Genomic DNA, 19,365 nt, shown 5'->3' on the forward strand with positions numbered 1-19,365 from the left:
GGAGACACTGCTGGTAGTCACCACTGAGAGGGAGGGTGCTATTGGCATCAAGCAGATAGAGGCCAGGGATGCTTCTAAACCTACAATGCACAAGAGGGGCCCTCACGACCAAAAATGATCCGGCCCGAACGTCAGTAACCTGGACTGACAGTATTCCTTCCTCTGAAATCTGAGGCTGGGGCTTCCACAAGAGCCAAAGTGTCTCGCTGGGTTCCTGGAGGCTGAGGCTCAGGCCTCCCCATAAGGACATGGTCCAAGAGTAGGCCGAAGAGACTTTAAGACTGAGCTGAAGAGGCGAGTCTCCACAGAAATATATAATTAGAACAGAGCCAAGCTAGCAGGGAGAGCCTTCTGGCCAAAAATGGCAAAAGTGCGAAGTGTCCCAGCAGAGCCAGGCCAAGCACACTGGTACAGTCACCGCCCCAGCTCCCCCTCCTCCCCGCAGGCTCCCCGAGCTATCGCCGCCACCTCCTCCCGCCCCAGAGCCTGGTCCTCCCCTGCTGGCACTGGAATTCATCTCCCACTTGAGAATTTTTCCTGAGGCTGAAGCATCTGAAGCTGATCAGCAAACGTTGGCCTCTAAGGGTTGAGAAATCTGTGAGGAAGCTGTGTGTCCCCTTCCACGCCCCCAGAGGCAGCCAGAGCTGCCACATATGCCTGAGGAGGCTGCAAGCAGGACACTCAAAATCAGGTTGTCAGGACATCACCCTCAGAAAAAATCTGGGGTGGGGGAGGAGCCGGGGCAGGAAAGGCAGACCAAACAAGTGCCCAGGAGCTGTGGTGTGGGAGGAATTCTGCTGCGTCATGTGGAGAAGCTGCCAGGGTTTCTTAGAGGGCTGGGGGCTGAGGGGTGTGGCCGAGGAATGGTCCTCCAACCTGAAAAGCTGGTCCTGGTGGTCAAGACATAAGGTGATGGTGGCTGAAATCTCCCAGGAAGTTCCCTGGTTGGATTATTAACCCAGACGTTTACACTCCTTTAGGACACAAACCATGTTTTCCCCATCTCTGGATCATTCCCAGGATGCCTTGTATGCAGTAGAGTTTGTCAGAAGAAGAAAGTGGAGATAGGGAGGGCCCTTGGGCCCTCATGAATATACAGTGGTGCAAAGGAAAGGTATTTCTGGTGTGACAGGGTGAAAGAGATTTGTAAGAGCTTTGCAGAAAACTGATCTGGGAGTGCTGAATTATTAACTTCTAAGCATGCCCATGGAATGTAGCCTGAGTCCAACCCTACAGAATCTTTGTCCAGGTAAGAGCTCTTCTGACCGCTCCCAAAGACGGTTCCAACAGGCACAATGCCCTGCCCCCTAAGATGGTTAAGAGGCACACTTACACCTTAGGGCCCTCGTCTCACCTGGCATCGGCTTCACTGTAGTATTCCCTGGCCACAATGTCTTCAAACAGCTCTCCGCCGGTAACACTGCAACCAACAAAGAGGGTCAGAGGAGGCAGCACCCAACAGGTAACCAACAGCCACACTGTACAACGGTTTTAGAGACATGGCAACTCTACATGTGCTTCGTCTGCAAGCTCAGAACACACCAATCCTTCAATGAAACGGAGCTGCTTCCTGGGACAGTGTGAGCCCTCCCCACCTCCTGTACATTTCTGTCTATAATTTGTAGATTACCTAATACTCTGGTAGAGATGAATGTACAGGCAGTTAAGAGAAAATAACTGACTTATTCAAACAGTCTTAGCCTTATTTGAGACCAATATGAATACTAAGATCCAGCTGCCCAAGAAGGACTGACCTACTACTGAAGCTGAAGAACAATGAGACCAAGGACACAGAGACCCAACCCTGAAAATACCAAAGAGGCATTTCCATTAGGTGAAGAACCACTTTTAAGACATTAAACCACAACCAGAGTGGAGGAGAGACCAATGGGAGCCCAGTTTACAACTAATAAAAGGTGCCTTCAATTTCCCAGAATTCTTAAGGTCAGGCAAAGAGCTACGTTGTGTATCTCCGCTAAGGACAACACACTGAGAAACAAGGGGAAAAAAAGCATCTGCACAAGGTGTGCTGCTGAACAGAAAATGCAAGAGCAATGCCACCCCAGGGTCAGAGCCCTGGAGAACCACTGAGTGAGGAAGGAGGCCCTCGGCAATCTGCTCATGACCAGAGGATGTTCAAAATCAAACCCCTCTCCACGGGCAAAGGAGAGGGACCCTTGGCAGAGGCTGAAGACCCAGTTTAGGGCTTTTTTCCCAAGCCTTCCTCTTGAGCCAGCTGAAGGGAAAGGCCCCCACACCCTCAGAAAGTGGCACTTACAGGTCAAACACGAGGTAGTGAAACCCTTCTTCAGAAATACTGTCATGGAGGCGTACTGCAAGAGAGGAGATGGGGACAGAGATTAACAGAGAGAAAACCTGGAAAGCCTACTCCTCTCCTCCTTGGCCACCCCAGCCCTGCCCCATCCTGTCAGCCCCACAGACTCTTTCCCAAGAAGGGGCAGATGCCCAGCATCCCTGGGGCCAAGATGCAGCCACAGAGCAGAGATGACCAGACCCGAGGTCCAGGGCTCGGGTCGCCATCTCAGACTGCCTCAGATGTAGGCGAGAGACAGAAGCTTTGTGGCTAAGAAGTGAGGCAAGACGGAGAAAAGCAGAAACCTTCTTCTGAGAGGGGCTGGTCCCAGCGAAGGTGGTCCTGGGATGTGACGTGTGAGGGTGATGTGTGAGGGTGCAGTGCAGAGCAAGAAGCACCTAGGGATGCAGACCGCAGAGGGACAGAGAAAGGCAAGATGGGAGACCCTGGAGTAAATGGGAGCAGAAGAACTGGGGGGAGGGGAAGAAGTGGGAAAGGCACAGCCCAGCAGGCAACACACAGATTCAGGCAACGACAATAACCATTTATTAAGTGCTGACTTCATGCCAGGCCTTGAGTTAGGGTCTTTGCATACATTACTTAAGCTACAAGTATGTATCGAGTGCTGTGTGTGGTAGATGGTAGGATTTAGGAAGGACATGGTGTCTACTTCAAGGAGTTTATTATTCCTGATGACCACTCCGAGATACGTATTACTCCCATTCCACAGATGAGGACAATGGAGGCTCAAAGGCATAGAATTTCTTGCCGAAGGCCAAAGATCTGGTGGGCCCAGATGTAAACCCAGCTCTTTCTGACTCCAAAGACTGGTTTATACCACTGTTTCCTACAAGAACTGTGGAGGAGCCCACACACCGAGGCGACAAAGCAGTGGAGCCTGGAGAGAAACCACTCACGAATGTGCCCACAAGATGGGTACGGGAGGCTACTGCATGGAGCTGCAGTAAAAGCGAAAGAAAAGGCTGGTGAGCAGAATCTCTTCCCACTCACAGCCTCCAGAGCTCCTGGGCAAGAGCCCAACCTGATGCTGCTGAGGTCTCCTCTTCAAGCTTCTGCCCACAAAGCCACCTCAGGGGGTTAAATGCCAACCGCTCCCCTCAGCATCATTCTAATGCAAACGCATGTCTGCTCTGATCAACCCTCCTGCTTGGTCCCTTCCCTCACCTGCACTCGCCTGATGGAGAGCCTGTGTCCCAAAGGGCTCCCTCTGTTTGACCTTCACACAGTTCCAGGAGCTCCTCACTTCAGGAATGGCCTGACACCAAACCGACCAGTGAAGCTCTTAGATACAAAGAAATCTCTTGTGTGTCAGGCCCCACCAGCTTGAATGATACCTTCCATTTCCAGTGTGAGGGCGTCTCCTCAGGACTGAGGCACTTCCCTACCTCCCCTTGCCCCACAGCAAGATGGGCTGAATGTAAAATCCAGGCCCTCAGCCATCACTGGAGCCCTGTGCTGTTCCTCACTTGACAAATGAGGATTCGGGCCTGCCAGGGCGAGAACCAGGGCCCAGCAATTGTTTATGCTTCATACTGCCGACCTTATTAGATCTGATCTGGTTACTCAACCTCAAAATTCCACCAGAACTCAGTACTTCTGCGATTTCCCAACGGAATCAAAGGCGGGTGGTACTCCTAAGATCCCTCCTCCTCAAATGATTCTCTCCTGTACTTGGGCGAACAAGTTCATACTTCTCTAGGCCTGTGGGTGACAGAATGAAGAAGCTACAGCCAGACCCCTGCCTCCCCCCTCCCCTCACTAACCCAGGCGCGCTCAGGCGAGCTCCCCCAAAGCCCTGCCACCCCCGATCCTGACTTGCGCTTCTCTGGTCAGAATGGGTGGCTCACTCCTGACTTGCGCTTCTCTGGCCGGAATGGGTGGCTCACGCTGAGCCCTGCTGCAGCTGCTGCTCCCTTGCTTCCAAAAGGACTTTCCATTTAATTAAAAATTTGCTATTAAAACGCATTAAAGTGTGTAATACAAATAATCCCCTGGAAATCAGCTGTCCCAGAAGCTAAAGACCAGCTTCATTAGGGAGGTGACTAACAGCAGCGGCAGGAGGCACTAACAGGGCAGCAGGCACGATGCTAACAGTGACTCCCAGGGGAGTCCTGGCACTGGCTATCTTCCCCAGGACCCCTGATCCCAGACCCACACACCCCACCCCCTGCCCCGAGCCCAGAAGGGCAAAAAGGGCAGGCACCCATGTCTCTGCCCAGACAGGGAGTCATAGGCACTTGCCCTTCCCCAGGAAGACCACACACAGAGTCCAGGTGTGAGGAGCCGGGGAGGAGGGTCAGCTGAGCAGAGCAGCGAGGGAAGACTAGTCCTCCCAGGCCGCCCAGCCCAGAGCTCCGCTTTGATGTGTGTCCCAGGGCCAGGCACGGCCAAGGCAAGGAGGGACAGGTGTGGAAGGCTCCACCACTGAGCAAGACTGCTATCTTTCTCTTTCCATTTGTAGAGAAAATGAACAGGGGGCTGAGAACAAGAGGAGAAACTTGATTGCACCACTCTAAGTGCCAACCTAGCAGATTCGCAATAATAAAGATCCAAATGATAATACCTAACACTTAGTTGAGCTGTTTCAATGTGCCAGGCATTATGCCAAGAGCTTTACACATGTTATTTGATTGAACCCTTACATTAGCTCTGTGGGGTAGGTACTTCTATTAACGTCTGTGTAACAGGACAGGAAGCAGAGGCTCCAAAAGAAACCCACCCAAAGTTACACTGAGTGGCAGAGCTGAGACTTGAGGCCAAAGCAGGCCAATATTAAGATCCCTAATTTTGTAGAACTGCCCGGAGGGAGTCACTTTCTCCATCCTCCTGGGCAAAGGAGCTCTAACCTGTCCCTCTTAGCCCTGGCCATTCTGACTTGCTCAACGATGTCCCTGTGGCAGCCTCCCTGAAGCAGGCGTGGCTGCTCATGCCATGGACGCAGCTGTGAACAAGAGAGACCCAGCAGCTTCAGGGGGGACGGGCTTTAAAGAAGCACTTATACAAATACATAACCAAGCATTAGGGGCTGTTGGGGAGAAGTAAAGGATGTATGGGGGGAAAAAAATCCAATACCCAGGCCATTCCATAGTCATGAGAGGGTATGGAGGCCAAGAGAACCAGACCAACCCTGGACAGGAAGATCTGGGAAAAGAAGCATGAAGCATTTGCTGCATTATAGTCGTAAACCTAGTTATTGTTCTTTACAAACTGTGGAAGGAAGAACAGGCCAAAAACAACATACTCAGTGTCTTATACCTTCATGTACTGACAAAGCCACAACCCAAATCTTGTGGCTATTTCCAATTCTTTAAAAACCACCCGACAGTATGCCACATTTTAACTAACAAACTTTGGTCAAAAAAGCACTGACAAAGTATCACTGTTCATGCCCATGAAAATACAGGGCGGGGGAGGAGGTCGTGTCATCCCAGGGGGCTGGCAGGGGAGTAAAGGCTGCCCTCCAGGAAGGAGCAGGTGGGCACGATCCCGGAGCTGCTTGCCTATGCTCCAACGTTTCCATCTCTTTCTTTGCAACTGTTATTGCTACACTTACTATTTATTAGCTGTGTGTGGCCTGGGCCCAACGTAAAAGGCAGCCAGGCTTGAATAACATGTGTGAACTGAGTTGGGGCTGGAGGGACTACTTCTGGGAGCTGGAATCTCCAGTTTCATTATGTCCATTTATTTCTTAGGACTCGTTCACTTGCTCAACCTTCTCAGAACTCCATTAGGAGGCATAGATGACAAAACGGAGGCACGGGTAAGTAAAATCATGGGCCAGGGGTCACAGCTGCCCAGCAAACCCCAGATTCAGACCCAGAGGACTGGATACCAAGGCCACAGACCTTTGCTTCTCCGCATGCTGAACCAGCAGCAGGAGCTTCACCTGGAGACGTGGGGCAGCTCAGGTCCACCCCAGACCTACTGAATCAGAATCTGAATTTTAACACGATCCCTAGGTGATTCACAAGCACATGAAAGTTTGAGAAGTACTGCTCTAAACCACAATGCTAGGCTGTGATCGAAACTGCTGGGGCAGCTCAGCACGAAGGAAGACAGAGTCTATTCATTAGAGGAATTCAGAGCAGGGAGCAAGCAGATCACAGGTAGAAGACACTTCATTCAGACTCTAGACGGTCAGCACTACTGCCGTTTCTTCCTCTCAACTCTCACCTCTGGCCACTCTCCCAGGGCTCTTTTAGGTTCTGCAGTATGCCTCAAAACCAACAGGCTTTTTTTAAAAAAAGACTTTATCTTTTAAAACAATTTTGGGTTCATAGCAAAACTGAGCGGCAAGCACAGAGAGCTCCCACCTACCCGCTGTCCCCACACACGCACAGCCTCTCCCACTATCACCATCTCAAAAGAAGCAAGCTCATCACAACTGACGAACCTACACTGACACAGCATTATCACCCAGAGACCATGCTTTACATTAGGGGCCACTCTTCCCACAGACTGTCAACTCCTGGGGTAGAGTATCTATTAAGAGAAAAAACTGGGGGTGCCTGGCTCCTTGTACCAAATACCCTTCTGAATGCAAGTGCCGGTGAGTCTGACAACGATCAGGGGTGGACCACGTGCTCTCTGCTTCCTCACCTCTGCACCACTCTTGGGCTGATCCACTAGTATCCCTGTGGGATGCAATTAGCAGCTAAAGCCAAAAGGGCCACCGCTCTGAAGGATGGAGCAGTGGAGAGAGAAGAGGGACAGCGAATTAAGCGGACAAAATGGGCTCCTCTTCTGCCACAAGCCAGGTCAAGATCCATGGCAACCCCCATCTCCTGGACCCACAGCTCCCTCATCTCTAGGAGTCCCGGTTCCCACTGGAGGACGGACAGCCTGGCCAGATCATTCTCCCAGGACATAGTCCTGACTACTCACCCTTCCTTCTCCCTTCCCTTGACCCCAAATAGGGCCTCAGACCAAGGCCCCCAGGGTCTGGGAGCAATCATGAAATGAAAGCACAGTTCTAGGCAATGAGACACTGACAAAGGGAGAGAGCCTTGCCTGGTCTTCCCTGAGTTTTGCTGTCTCCCTAGCAGAGCAGATGGCTGGGGGAGACAGTCCCTCCATCTGCCTTGATTCTGCGCTGGGGACTGGTGGTTAAAGAAGAAGGGGCTACCAAACCAAGTCTAAAAGGTTCAAAAGTATATATCTAATTTTCAAAAGCACAGTAAAAGAAGGCTGGAGTATTTTCCAGCTAGAATTCCAGTTCTGTACTTCCTGGTTGGTTCTCAATTGTCTTTGTCCCACTCTGACCCTTCTGTGGTCAATCACACCCATGTTGCAGGTAGTGAGGACATGGTTCCACCTCCTGCACCATGGACCCCACCCTTTGTTCTCCCCTCCCTCCAGGCGGGCAATTCATCGTTGCTCTATGAGTTGGTCACTTGGGGTGTAAGGAAAGGAAGTTGTCCTCAGACCCTGAGACCTGGGACTGGAACACCAAAATGCTTCTGTGCTTGCGGATGGCTTTAGTCACCCACCAGCTTTTTTTCTCCTGTTCTGCCACTGCTAGCTCAGAGTGACAAGCTCGTAAAGCCCAGAGGGACCAGGTAAGCAGTAGAAAGTTAACAGCATAGACAGTGGCCAGCAGGCTAAGGGGGCAGTCACTGCCCAGGTCCAGCTGATTCTGGCCAGGCATGGATGTGGGCTCAGCAGAGCCAAATCTTCTGATTTGAAAGATTGGGAAATAAAATTTTTTTTTTTTAATGTGAAATCTCATTTTAAAATACTGGCAAATAATAAAAATATTTTTAAACCACTAAGCCAGCCAAACAAAACATGCCTGAGTTGGTGACTGCTGTTTTAGCTGTTTCTCTCGTCGTTTCTCTCCTACCCAAGGCGACAATTTGGTCCCCACCATGGTGTTTTCAGGTGAGGGTTGAACTTCAGAGAGCTCAGAGGTTCCCAGCCCAGGACTCGTGGGCTGAGAGGGGCTGGCTTCGTGCAAGACGGCACCAGGCAGAACTGAGTACCAGCTACGCCAATCTGTGTCGCGTGTAAGCCAAGCTGCTGATTGCCATCTATAAAGCTGTGCGTGGCTTCAGTTCTGGTTACCTCAACGCTCCCTTCCCCTTGGGCTGGAGTACGACCCCACTCTCCCGTGTCAGAGCTCATGGTGAAAATTCCAGTCCTAGGCCTGTGAAGCTGGAGGCTGAGTAGCTCAGGAGGGGGCACTGAACTTCAGCAAGTCACCTCACAGTCGTGGCTACCAACCCAGCAGAGTAGGCAGCCTCTGGAGCACCCCTAATATTTAGGCCATGCCTGCAGGAGATGGTGATGGACAGGGAGGCCTGGCGTGCTGTGATTCATGGGGTCACAAAGAGCTGGGCACGACTGAGTAACTGAACTGAACTGAACTGACGAGCATAGAAACTCACTGTCCTTTGTGATAATTGGAGCTTTCAGGGAAAACCTAGGAGATGTTCCCTGCTTTTCCACCTCAAGTCAAGCCTCGGGTTTCTGCTCAGACGCTGAAGCCAGCCCAGTTTCTGTCCCCTCCGAGAGAAGCACCAAATCGGGGCCAACGCTTTTGGCAAAGACTACTTCAGCTGAACAATGTAAAACTGAGCCAGAGTGGGTTGTGGCAGGCAAACCTCCTCAGGCTTTAGAACAACCAACAATGTGCTCTTGTCCCCCGAGTCAGGGTGGGAGCGGGAGAAATCCTCTTAATTTTTTCTCCTTCTCCAGCCGAGTGGCTCCTGCCACCCCTGCTTCAGGGAAGCCAGGCGGGTGGGCAGCTTGCTTTCCTGGCTCCGGGGAATACGAATGGGAGCGCCATGGAAACCCCCAGAGTGCACAGGACACCGCAGCAAGGAACAAAACTCTTTCAAGGCCAGAAACAAAGTGCAGACCCTTTGCTGATGGCCGCGGAAGGCCCCCGGCGAGGGGCGCTGGCAGGCCACTCGCCCCGAGCCTCACACGCCGAAGACCCAGCCCTCAGCCCAGAGACGGAAGGAGAGGGGAAGAAAGGGAGCCTGAAACACATTCCGATGCCTCACTCCCAGTGCTGAGATGGCACCACAGGAAGGGAGACGCTCAGGTCTCTAAACTAGAACACCCCAGAATTCCAAGCTGCGATCCTGCTTGGGTAAAAAAAGGCACCAGGCAGACGCCCAGGGACAGAAGTGGTTCCCCACACAAAAACAGTGGATCTCTGTTCTCGCCACCTTCTACAAAATGCCCAAGACATGCTCTATATAAGGGCACTTACCGATGTTTGGATGTTTCAAAAGTCGGCATATCCGGGCCTCACGTTCTAGTTTCTGGTGATCTAAAAGTGGAAGAGAGAAAACGAAAGCTATCAGACATCCATTCTATTTGCGGCCACTTGGCTATTCATATGCCTTCAATTCTTAGGCACCTACTATGGCCCTCTTCTTTATTTTTTTTTTAAACAATTTGCTGAATTAACATAGCAGGTCACAGCAATTCTGGAGACAGGTATTAATGACAACCTTTTGCCATGAAGCAGTGTCTTAGGAAAGCTTCCCAAGCTAGTGAGCGGCAGAGCCAGGATTTGAATCCAAGTCTTAAAACTCTGGTGCTCTTCCCACCACAGCAGGGATTTTACTGGGCCAGGGTGTCCAGAATTTCTTCCTTGTTGAAAATACTAATAATAATGGCTAAGTTTTATTGAACACCTACTACATGAACATATATTGTGCTAGGAGTTTTGCATATATTCTCTAATGCAGTCTTCATGGCAATCCTGAAACATAACCATGCTGACAATGGAGACTGATAATTTGAAAAAAAAAAAAAGCTAATGTTTATTGAGTGCTTACTTCTACACCAGGCAGATACATCTTTTAATTTAGTCTCAAAACAACTCTTGGAGGTTGGTAGTATTACGATGCCCATTTTGCAGAAATCCTGCTTCTTCCCAGGACCCGCTTGGCTGCCCACTGCTGGGAGCTCTGGCCTATTGCCATGCATGTTCTGGGGTCACGCTGCTTTGGTGAAATGACCAGAATCCAAGAGCCCACAAATCTAAGCAAGATGTGGTAGTTGATTCCTTCCAGAGGAAGGCAGAGCTCCAGGCACAGAAAGAGAGGCTGCTACTGCTTAAAACAAGGTAGCCTAGAAGCCCCAGCCACTCTACCCCCATCTCTACTTGCTGAACTCCACAAAACCACCTCCTTCACAAAGTCTTCCCTGTTCCTCCCAGTAGACTGTGACTTCTCTCCTCATGACCCAGCTCTGTCTCCCACAGCACCTCTTATAATTCTCACATCACACATTTAAATCACGTATCTTTCGGTCACAAGCTCTTCAGAGTGGCACCTCCCTGTGTGATGCTTCCTAGAGTTCCTTCCACATCAGAGGCTTAATAATGGTTTATCAATAACATTGACAGTACTAGTAAAAACTATTCTTTATTAAGTATTTACTATACGCTGGGCAGAGGCACAGACAATCTTATTTCATCCTCACAGAAACCCAGTGAAACGGAGGATCTGATTAGCTCAGTTACATTGCAAAGGAGGAAACTGAGACTTAAAAGTTTCAAGTAACCTGCCCAAGGTCACACAAACAGGCACCAGAGGCAGGTGGTCTGAGCCTAGAGCCCTCTTTCTCCATCGCTGTGCTATGATGACAGGATCAGGAAAAATGAGAGCATCAAGTCAAGACACCAGACTTTAGGGGCACAGTCCAGTTCACCCCAACTCCAACAGGTCTAGGCGGGTACTGTCCCTTCCATACCTGCCAAGCGAGTCCTGAGTCCCTTGGTAGTGGCTTGTGCCCACCCCACCTCTACCTAAACAGCAAAGAGCCTCTGTAAAGCCTCCCATGACCCTCACAACCATCCTACCAGGCAGGACACTGACTGTCCGCATTTCACAGATGATAAAACAGGCCCAGAGAAGTTAAATAATTCACCCAAGGTCCTATAGCAGGAATGGGAGAGAAGTGTGAATTCAAACCCAGGCCTGCCTGAGATAACATACGGATTACAGACGAGAAGGAACTCATATTTACTGTCTCACCAAGCACCCTCAGCTCTATCCTAAACGTTCCCTCTAGGGATGGCTCTGCTCTGTGGAAGAAGGAGGTAGGGGCAGGCAGAGATTAGTTCCTGCTGCCCAGCTAATCTATCCCAGCTGCCCATAGATCTGGGTCAGGCCTTCTGTCCCACCCTTGAGTTCGGTATGGTGACTGACCGGGATGCAGCCAAGAAAGCCCCAGGTAGTCCCACACTGCCTGCGACCCCTCGGGGCCGGGACCTCCAGAAGGCAGCGCAGTTGAGGAAGCGGCACTAGCCTTGCCTGGTGACAGGGGGCTTGCTTCTTCCAGCCCTGACTGGGGGATGTCAGGGCAACCCCACCTTCCTCCCCAGCCCTGGTCGTGGGATGGTGGTACCAAGCAAGCCACTAAAGCTGAAGACCCCCCAGCCCTCTCTCTCACCACTCACCTCACACCCTCCAACCCGCAACTCTCGGGCTGGGCTGCCCGGGCAGGTGCAGGAGAGCAGTATCTTGCGATGCGGAGGTGGCAGCTGAGGGGAAGGCCCAGAAGATTAATGTTTATCTCCTCCCTTAAGTCTCTTACTGGCTAATGGTTCCAGTTCCACAACAGCAACGGCACTAAAAATAAGGGAGCTCTGGCTTTATCAGTGACTCAGAGTGGGAAGAGAAGAGACAGTCACACGCCCAGCTCCTCGAAGGAGCTGCCCAGGGTCCAGAGGGTCCTAGACAGTCACGCAGTTTGACCCTAACTCCACGGAGCTGAGTACCACATTCTGCACAAGTCTTCTTTGAACCCCAGGCTGTGCCGTGGTCCTTGGTCTGACCCTCAGTCATGGAGTCTGGCTATTAACCCACTGGTTTTGAGTCAGACAGCCCCAGATGGAGTCCTAGAGCTGTGAGTCCCAAACCCATCTGAGACTCATTTATTCATTCAGAATATACTTACTGAGGCCTACTATGCGACAGGTGCTGTTTCAGATGCTGGGGATGCAGCAGTGAACAGAACAGACAACAGTCCCCACCCTCAGCAAGCTGATACGCTAGTGGAGCTTGGTCAGGGGACAGTCCGTAAGAACTGGATGGCATGTTAGATGTCATGGCAAGTGCAATAAAGAAAAATAAAGCAGGGCAGTGGGAGAGTGCACACTTAAACTGCATGGTCAAGGACAGCCTCGGCACAGAGTGACATGTGATGGAACGGAGGTGACAGAGCGAGCCAGGTACATAGCTTGGGAAAAAGTTTCCTCACTTCTAAAATGAAGGCAGGGGTATCTGTGGCTTAAATGACGTTTTTGGGTAAATGCTCCGCAGAGTGCCTGGCACTCAGGGAGAGCCTCCTTTGCAAGGGTCCAGCAGTAAGACAGACGAGGTCTCCCAGGCTGGGCCTGTGCCCACGGCCATCACCAGAGACAGGAGAGAGTTGGACCCACTCTCCATCAGCCTGGGCAGTCATGGGGTCTTGGAACACTAACCAAGCCCTCGACCTGGCCCCATAACAGGCCTCCCATTTGGGTGGGGCCCATTGGTGTCTTCAGCCTGCAGGGGAAGGCTACCAGCAGGGTAACCTCCGAGAGAGGACGGCCCAGTTAAAGCCACTGTCTGTGGGAGCCCTGGTCATCCTCGGCCCCAGCCTTACGGGCTGTGGCACCCTGCCATCCTGAAACTCTGCTCAATGAGCCGTGTGGTTTCTGCCTACCACGCTCTCCCTGCTCCTCAGGAGGATCCTCGCTCAGGCGGCCAGCACCCCAACCTCTGCAGCTGCTGTCTCCCATCCCTTTCCCCCTCACTTCCTGTCCTGTTCTCCACTGTGTGTCTGGGAAGAAGCACAGGGCTCCGTACAAGCAGCAGCAATGTTTCAGGAACAAGTCAGGTTTGCAGAGCATCTTCTCCAGCTGCAGGGTTTGTCCTATAAACTCAGCATGCTATGCTGTGCTTAGTCACTCAGTCATGTCTGACTCTTTGTGACCCCATGGACTGCAGCCCACCAGGCTTCTCTGTCCACGGGGATTCTCCAGGCAAGAATACTGGAGTGCGCTGCCATGCCCTCCTCCAGGGGATCTTCCCAACCCAGGGATCAAACTGAGGTCTCCCACATTGTAGGCGGATTCTTTATCAACTGAGCTACCAGGGAAGTCCGAAACTCAGAATCCCCAAGTCCCGAAGGGCTAAGGCCACTGACCTGGCCTGGTCCACAGTGGTAGGTCCAGGCCCTGGCTTGACATCCCAAGGTGCTAACACATCAGCCACTGCTCCCGTCACGAAGGCGGCCTTCTCCCTTGAGACACCCCTCCTTCCAGTGACCGCTGAGCTCTGTTCCTAGAGAACAGCCCAGACCTTCTTCAAGGCTGACCCTCTTCCCACCCACCTTTCGACTGGGCTCGTCCCCACCCCTTCACACGGCCCAGCCCCCCCTTCCTGTTTGACAACAGCCACTTCCCGCTTTTGCACAGGGCCACTTCCTGCCTGCCTGTGTGCTACTGCCATGGAGAGACCCACCCCTGCCGGCCTTCAGCCCAGCTCCAACCACAGCCCTCTGCAAGGATTTCCCCCTCAAGAGCTAGGTGGTAACAGGAGCAGAAAGCAGAAGCGGCCGTTATCAAGATCCCCCTTCAGGCCGTCCTGATAGCACCCTCAGGTGAGGGCCAGGCCCTGGACACCAGGATCCCTTGCCTCCCCCGCCTTCTGAACAAGAGCTTAAGACTGGGGTCAGGGCACCACAAAGGCTGAATACCCTTGAAGAGAAGGAAGCAAAGGCGTGACCAGATACAGAGCAGAGGAAGCAGACAGTGAGGAGACCTCGAAACACCTCTCCCCTAGCACCCCGAGGGATGATGCCTACTCCAAACTCACACTCCTGCCCCAGCAGGATGGAGCGCAGGGAGAGCCAGCCAGGTTCTCCACAGCCCTGCAGAAACACACGGGCTGATTCAGTGACGTCTCTAAAACCATGAACGCTAGCATGGACTTCAACTAAGATCCTGCTGACATCTAAACATACAGCCCACTCTAAGCGGGAAAAGACACAGAGCCCTGCTCTGGCTAGGGGGACCCTCCCCAAGTTCTGATCTCAATGACATCCTCGACTTTTCGGAGTTATTTCGAAGGTCTGTGCCTGTGGTCCCAGCGTGGATCAGGAAAAGCTTCCCACAGCCCACCCAGTTCAGATGCTCTGTGTGGGCGTCTCCTCTTGCTTCCCCCTTCTGGCCCTCTGAGGCATCGCTCGGAGGAGTAGAAACAAGGGCAGCACAGGGATTTGGTGTCATAATCCACATTCCCCAGCTGCTTATAAACAGCCCCTAGCCTTGGGAATCCCAAGCTACAATCCCATTGACCTCACCCTGACATTGTGATGCCACAGCCCTTCCTCTTTGAATCTCACTCTAAAGGTGCAAAGTCCCCAATTAAGAGCAAAAGTCTGTGTATCACATAAGAGCAGGGGCCACAGCTTCTAATTCCTTCATATCCATATACCTGGGGACTAGCTGAGGGCTGTGAAAACAGCCCAGTGGGGCCTGAAAAGTCCCCATGTGAACCCCCAAGGCTCTGTCCTTTGAACTGGTGTCCTTCCCTTCTCGTCAGCCCTAAATCAAGCAGTTTTAACTGGGTGGCACGAAGACCTGAGCCTTACTCTGGTCTTTGGATCTTAAGACAAGAAAAGCTTTAACTAAGGAGAACAAGGAGAGAGGCTCCAAGAAGAGGCCCATAGTGAAAGTCTTCCCAAACCAGCTTGGACAGAGAAAATCCCCATGGGGTCACTAGCAAGCCCCAAGAAGGCAAGGCTCTGCCTCTGGACACTCTGAAGGCCAGAACAGGGTCAGCCACTGAGCTCTTCGTGCCCCCAGCAGGGCTCTGGGTGCCTGCAGCCTATGCCCACTGTTTTGGTGACATTTCCTTCATGGTAACCAGCCCCAAGTAAAACATCCCAGGAAGCAGCCCCTAAAAATAGCTCCTCCCAGGGCAGCAGCAAGCTGGGGGAGGGGAAAGAGAAGGAGGAGAGAAGAGGGGAGCAGATGGGAAGTTGCTGCTGATAGGGCCCAGGAAGTAGAGGTGGCGTTTGGGGGGGAAGTGGCTGGAAACATCCCTACCATAGAGCGGTCTCTACCCACAGAGGTATGTTCAGACGAGAGCGAGACCTAGTCAGTGGAAGGGAGGGATCTGCTTCACTGGGCTCAGAGCTCTGGGTCTAGATGGAGAGGTGTGGAGGTGATCTATCAGGATTTAGCACAGAAACAAAATATCCAGAATCTGTATTTTAAAGGGAAGAGCCAAAGGGTAAATGATGACCACACTGCTTAAAGATGCTGGGATCTGAGCACTGGCAATATCACTGGCATGCCTACAGCTCAAAACAAACAAACCAGTCTTTTGCGTTCTGGTTTCCCCACGGCTGTAAAGGAGATCTGCCTGGCCCATGGACAGAAGACAAAGGGCTTCTGCCGAGAGGTACTCGAAAGGTGCAAAGTGCCCATCTCTTCCTGTCACCACCCTTTTGGCACCCATGGGATCAGGCCCTTGTCAGCCTGCCAAGGCTGTCCAGAGCACAGCACGCTCAGAGATGGGGCAAGAGCTGGTCACACCCACTCCACCCCTTCTCTGCCTCCAGCCTCCGCAGAGAATGGGGTCAGCCACTCACCTCTAGGGTTTCAGCACAGCCTCGAAGCTTGGAGCACAGCTCCTGACAAGGCCCAGAGCAAGCAGCAGGAAGCAAGCAGGGGCTTCTCCTACAGAATGGGGCCCCTTTCAACCTGCATCACCACTCTATGATGCTAGCACCCAAAATCACTCTGGGAAGGGGCAGGTGGGCAGGACGGCAGGCCAGTGTTGTAGGAGCTAAATCACACAGCTCACAGCATGGCTGGATGATGAAACCGACCCTTAGCATGAAGAAGGGGCCTCCAGGCTGTTTCCTCATCCAGCGGGGAGAGTCAGAGGAGCTCAGTCACCTCTACACAGGATGCTCACTTCTCTGTCCACAGAAATTGGTCTGTTTTATCCTCAAGAGGAAAGCGCCGTTTTGGATCTAACCTCCTTAACTGCTTCAAGTCCTGGAATTCCAGCGTTCCAGTGCTGTATAGATCTCTCTTCCTCCCGCCCCACTCACCGCTGCATCACCCTCCCCTCTCTTCATCCTTAAACAGGAAAGTCTCACTTGGAGATACCACAGGGGACACAAATGTCATGGGGGCTACTCAGGCCAACACCAAGGGGGTGGAGACTTGCAGCTGGCACCACCCGGGGGGATCCTATTTCAGTCCCCAGGGCCAGCTGGACCAAGAAAGGCACAGCCTTTGCCCTTCTGGTGGCCAACATGCCACAATTACAGCCACTCAGCTTGCCACAACCTCGGACGCGAACTGACACCCCAATCTGGGGGCTCAGAAGAGGCCCCTAATCACAGAACAGCCCGTGTGCACAGATGGTCACAGAGCAGTAGAGACACCACCTGGAGAAGGCTGGGCCAAGGTGTGTCTGGTAAATATCAAAGAGCATGGCAAGAGCAACTGTCACGGCTGTCGCTTTTTAGACAGCATTTCTTAAATGTGTGGCTCAGTGCCCACCTGCATGAAATCCACTAAGGCACTTGTTAAAAGTGTAGATTCTGAGACTCCACCCCAGACCTCCCAAAGTAGAATCTCTGAATAGAGCCCAGGAATCTGCATTCTTAACCAGTCTTCAAGGTGATCCTCTTGCACACTAAAATTGAAAACTGCTGTTTAGAGGAAGTCCTGACATTGCCCTAAAAGGCCGTTTATGACAGGGAAGGAAGATGATAAGCTGCAATATCTTCCTATATCTCCCACTTGTCTTTTTCCCCAAGCACAAGTCTTTAACTTCATCTGTTCTCTCCTACAGTTGTGTCAGGACTACAGCCTGGTCCACGGATCAGAGAGAACCCAAGCCAGTATCAGGATACAAGGGTTCCAGCAACTTGGCTATGAGTTTCCTGAGAGCCAAAGCCAAAAGGCAATCTGGCTGGTTACACAGTCCATTCATTCAACCTGTATAGGAGGCTCAGTATGTATCAGGCACTTTGTTCTATCAATATGTATCAGGCCCCTGTATTAATATGTATCAATCATATATGTAAAGAAACAGATATGATTCCCATCCTTACCTCCCAGGTCCTGGGGAAGGGGAAGGCTTTTGCTTACATTTAACTTCAATAGAAATTTCTTCACATGGGGTATACAGATTAAATAAATAAACAAACAAGGCAAGTGCTGTTAACAGATTTCATAATATTGCTTCCCATAGCACCTCTTAGTTAGGCTAAGCATCCCTTCCCAGTGAAAGCAACTGGAATTCAGATAAATGGTCCAAATAGAGAAATTTCGTATGATGTAAACTGCTCCAAGGATAAATCCTAAACTACGTAGAAAAAAGAAAGGACCATTTGCCCTTCAACTGTAGCAATATGAGAAATGGTTTGGATATAAGCAAGAGAGTGGGATATGAAATGTTATGTTCCACGAGGTGAAAATCTATATGCATATGAATAAAGATAAGAAGGGAATCTGAAGATTTAAAAATAAAAGAAGACATAAGGGCTCAGGCTCCTGGGGGAGGGGGTGCTCTTAAATCTTAAAATAACGACTTATCATTGCCATCACCTGGCCCACTAGCTCTGCATCCAAGCCTATTTTAAATGCCTCCTTCAGCCTAGCTGAGAGCTAAGCTTGGAATCGCGGGCTCCCTTAAGAGCCCCAACTCCACACCTATTGCTGTTCCAAAGCAAATGGAGTGACATTATGTGACTTTCAGTGACTTTACGCAGACAGACCCGCAGACGAAGACAGTGCTCGACACTCAGCCGCCTCAGCTCTCTACAGCCACCATGTCACACAGCCACCATCATGGGCCCCTGAGGCCACCATGATAAGAAACAGCAGAGCAAAAGGGTTCTTATCCAGAGCTGACCCCCCAGAAGACCAGGGGATCTCTCCCCATGCCTCCTGGGCCACCTCACCACGGAGGACAAGGAGAAGCAGCCTGACACTCTCTCTTTCACTCTGCAGCACAGAGAATCACAAACAAGAAAGGAACGGGCAGAGAGACTCAGCATACGCCCTTCAGACCTTCAAGGATGACCCTGGTGGGCCCACCACATTCCCAGACACAGAAATCCAACACCTGTGGAGCCCTAGACAGACAGACAGCGATGAGTGAAACCCAGCCCCAGCCGCTGCACCTTTATAAAATATACAGCGTAAACTGAGAGGCTGCAGGAAAGCCACGGCCCTCACTCACTAACCCCACGGGCACTAGCCTAGTGGGCACCCTGGCCCAACCCTCCCCGGGAGCTCAAATCCCCTACGCCCACACCTACAGTGCAACCCCCGGACAACTCCCTCCATCTCCAAGACAACAGCCTCCCACTCTCAATCTCCAAACAGTCTTGGCACTGTACCTACCAGCCAGGACCAGGCCTTTGTCCCAAAGTTAACCTGGCACACAGGCCACACAACAGAGCCCCAGTTTTGGCATAACCATCTTGAGAGGGGGAGTTGCTGCCTGAAGCATATGATCTTACACAAGAATCTTCTTGAAGAAAAAAAATCAAAGGGAAATAAAACCTCATCCAGTTTGGGCAGGGAAAAAAGATATCAGCTGGGAAAGATGGGACAAGGTTGAAAGAAGGTGAAGCCTGGAAAGGGACGTGACTGCACAGGTTAGGGAAGTTCAGGTGGGTAAGGAAGGAATAGAAAAAGATAGCCTAAGGCAGGCAACTCCATAAAGTCACCACACCAGCTCTCCTCACCCTAGAGTTCAGCTCGCAGCTGTCTCTCCCACCCTCACCCCTGGGTCAGAGGACAGCGGTGAGACTGGGAAAGCAAAGCATTGCATCATTAACTGGAGACATCAGACACCAGCCCCGTTACTGATGCACACGGGCTATGCTGTGTGGGTACGGGGAGGTATCCATTCTCAAACTGTCATCCCTTCCTGCACCCTGCATCCTTGGCCAGAGGATGTCTGCCAAAGAGCCCAAACCACTGCACTGTCCCCCCTCCCCAAAGGAGGAGGGCATCTGACTGCCCACATATCTCTATGGCA

The 19,365-nt window shown here is 51.7% G+C and overlaps 1 protein-coding gene across 23 annotated transcripts in view; it reads right to left on the reverse strand.

Annotated features, from left to right (window-relative positions):
- CAMK2G (calcium/calmodulin dependent protein kinase II gamma) overlaps positions 1 to 19,365 on the reverse strand; it is a 55,343-nt gene that overhangs the window by 33,145 nt on the left and 2,833 nt on the right. For all 23 annotated transcript variants that reach the window (XR_009493215.1, XM_024986553.2, XM_059882441.1 and 20 more), the window contains exons 3-5: positions 9,555 to 9,614; positions 2,279 to 2,333; positions 1,355 to 1,420 (exon numbers count right to left, since the gene is read on the reverse strand). Coding sequence is in view for 22 of the 23 variants with exons in the window: in XM_024986553.2 (XP_024842321.1) it covers positions 1,355 to 1,420; positions 2,279 to 2,333; positions 9,555 to 9,614 (181 nt within the window). In the remaining variant the exon portion in view is untranslated. The remainder of the gene's footprint in view (positions 1 to 1,354; positions 1,421 to 2,278; positions 2,334 to 9,554; positions 9,615 to 19,365) is intronic.

This window comes from Bos taurus, chromosome 28 (genome assembly GCF_002263795.3).
Source record: "Bos taurus isolate L1 Dominette 01449 registration number 42190680 breed Hereford chromosome 28, ARS-UCD2.0, whole genome shotgun sequence".
Lineage (NCBI taxonomy): Eukaryota > Metazoa > Chordata > Mammalia > Artiodactyla > Bovidae > Bos > Bos taurus.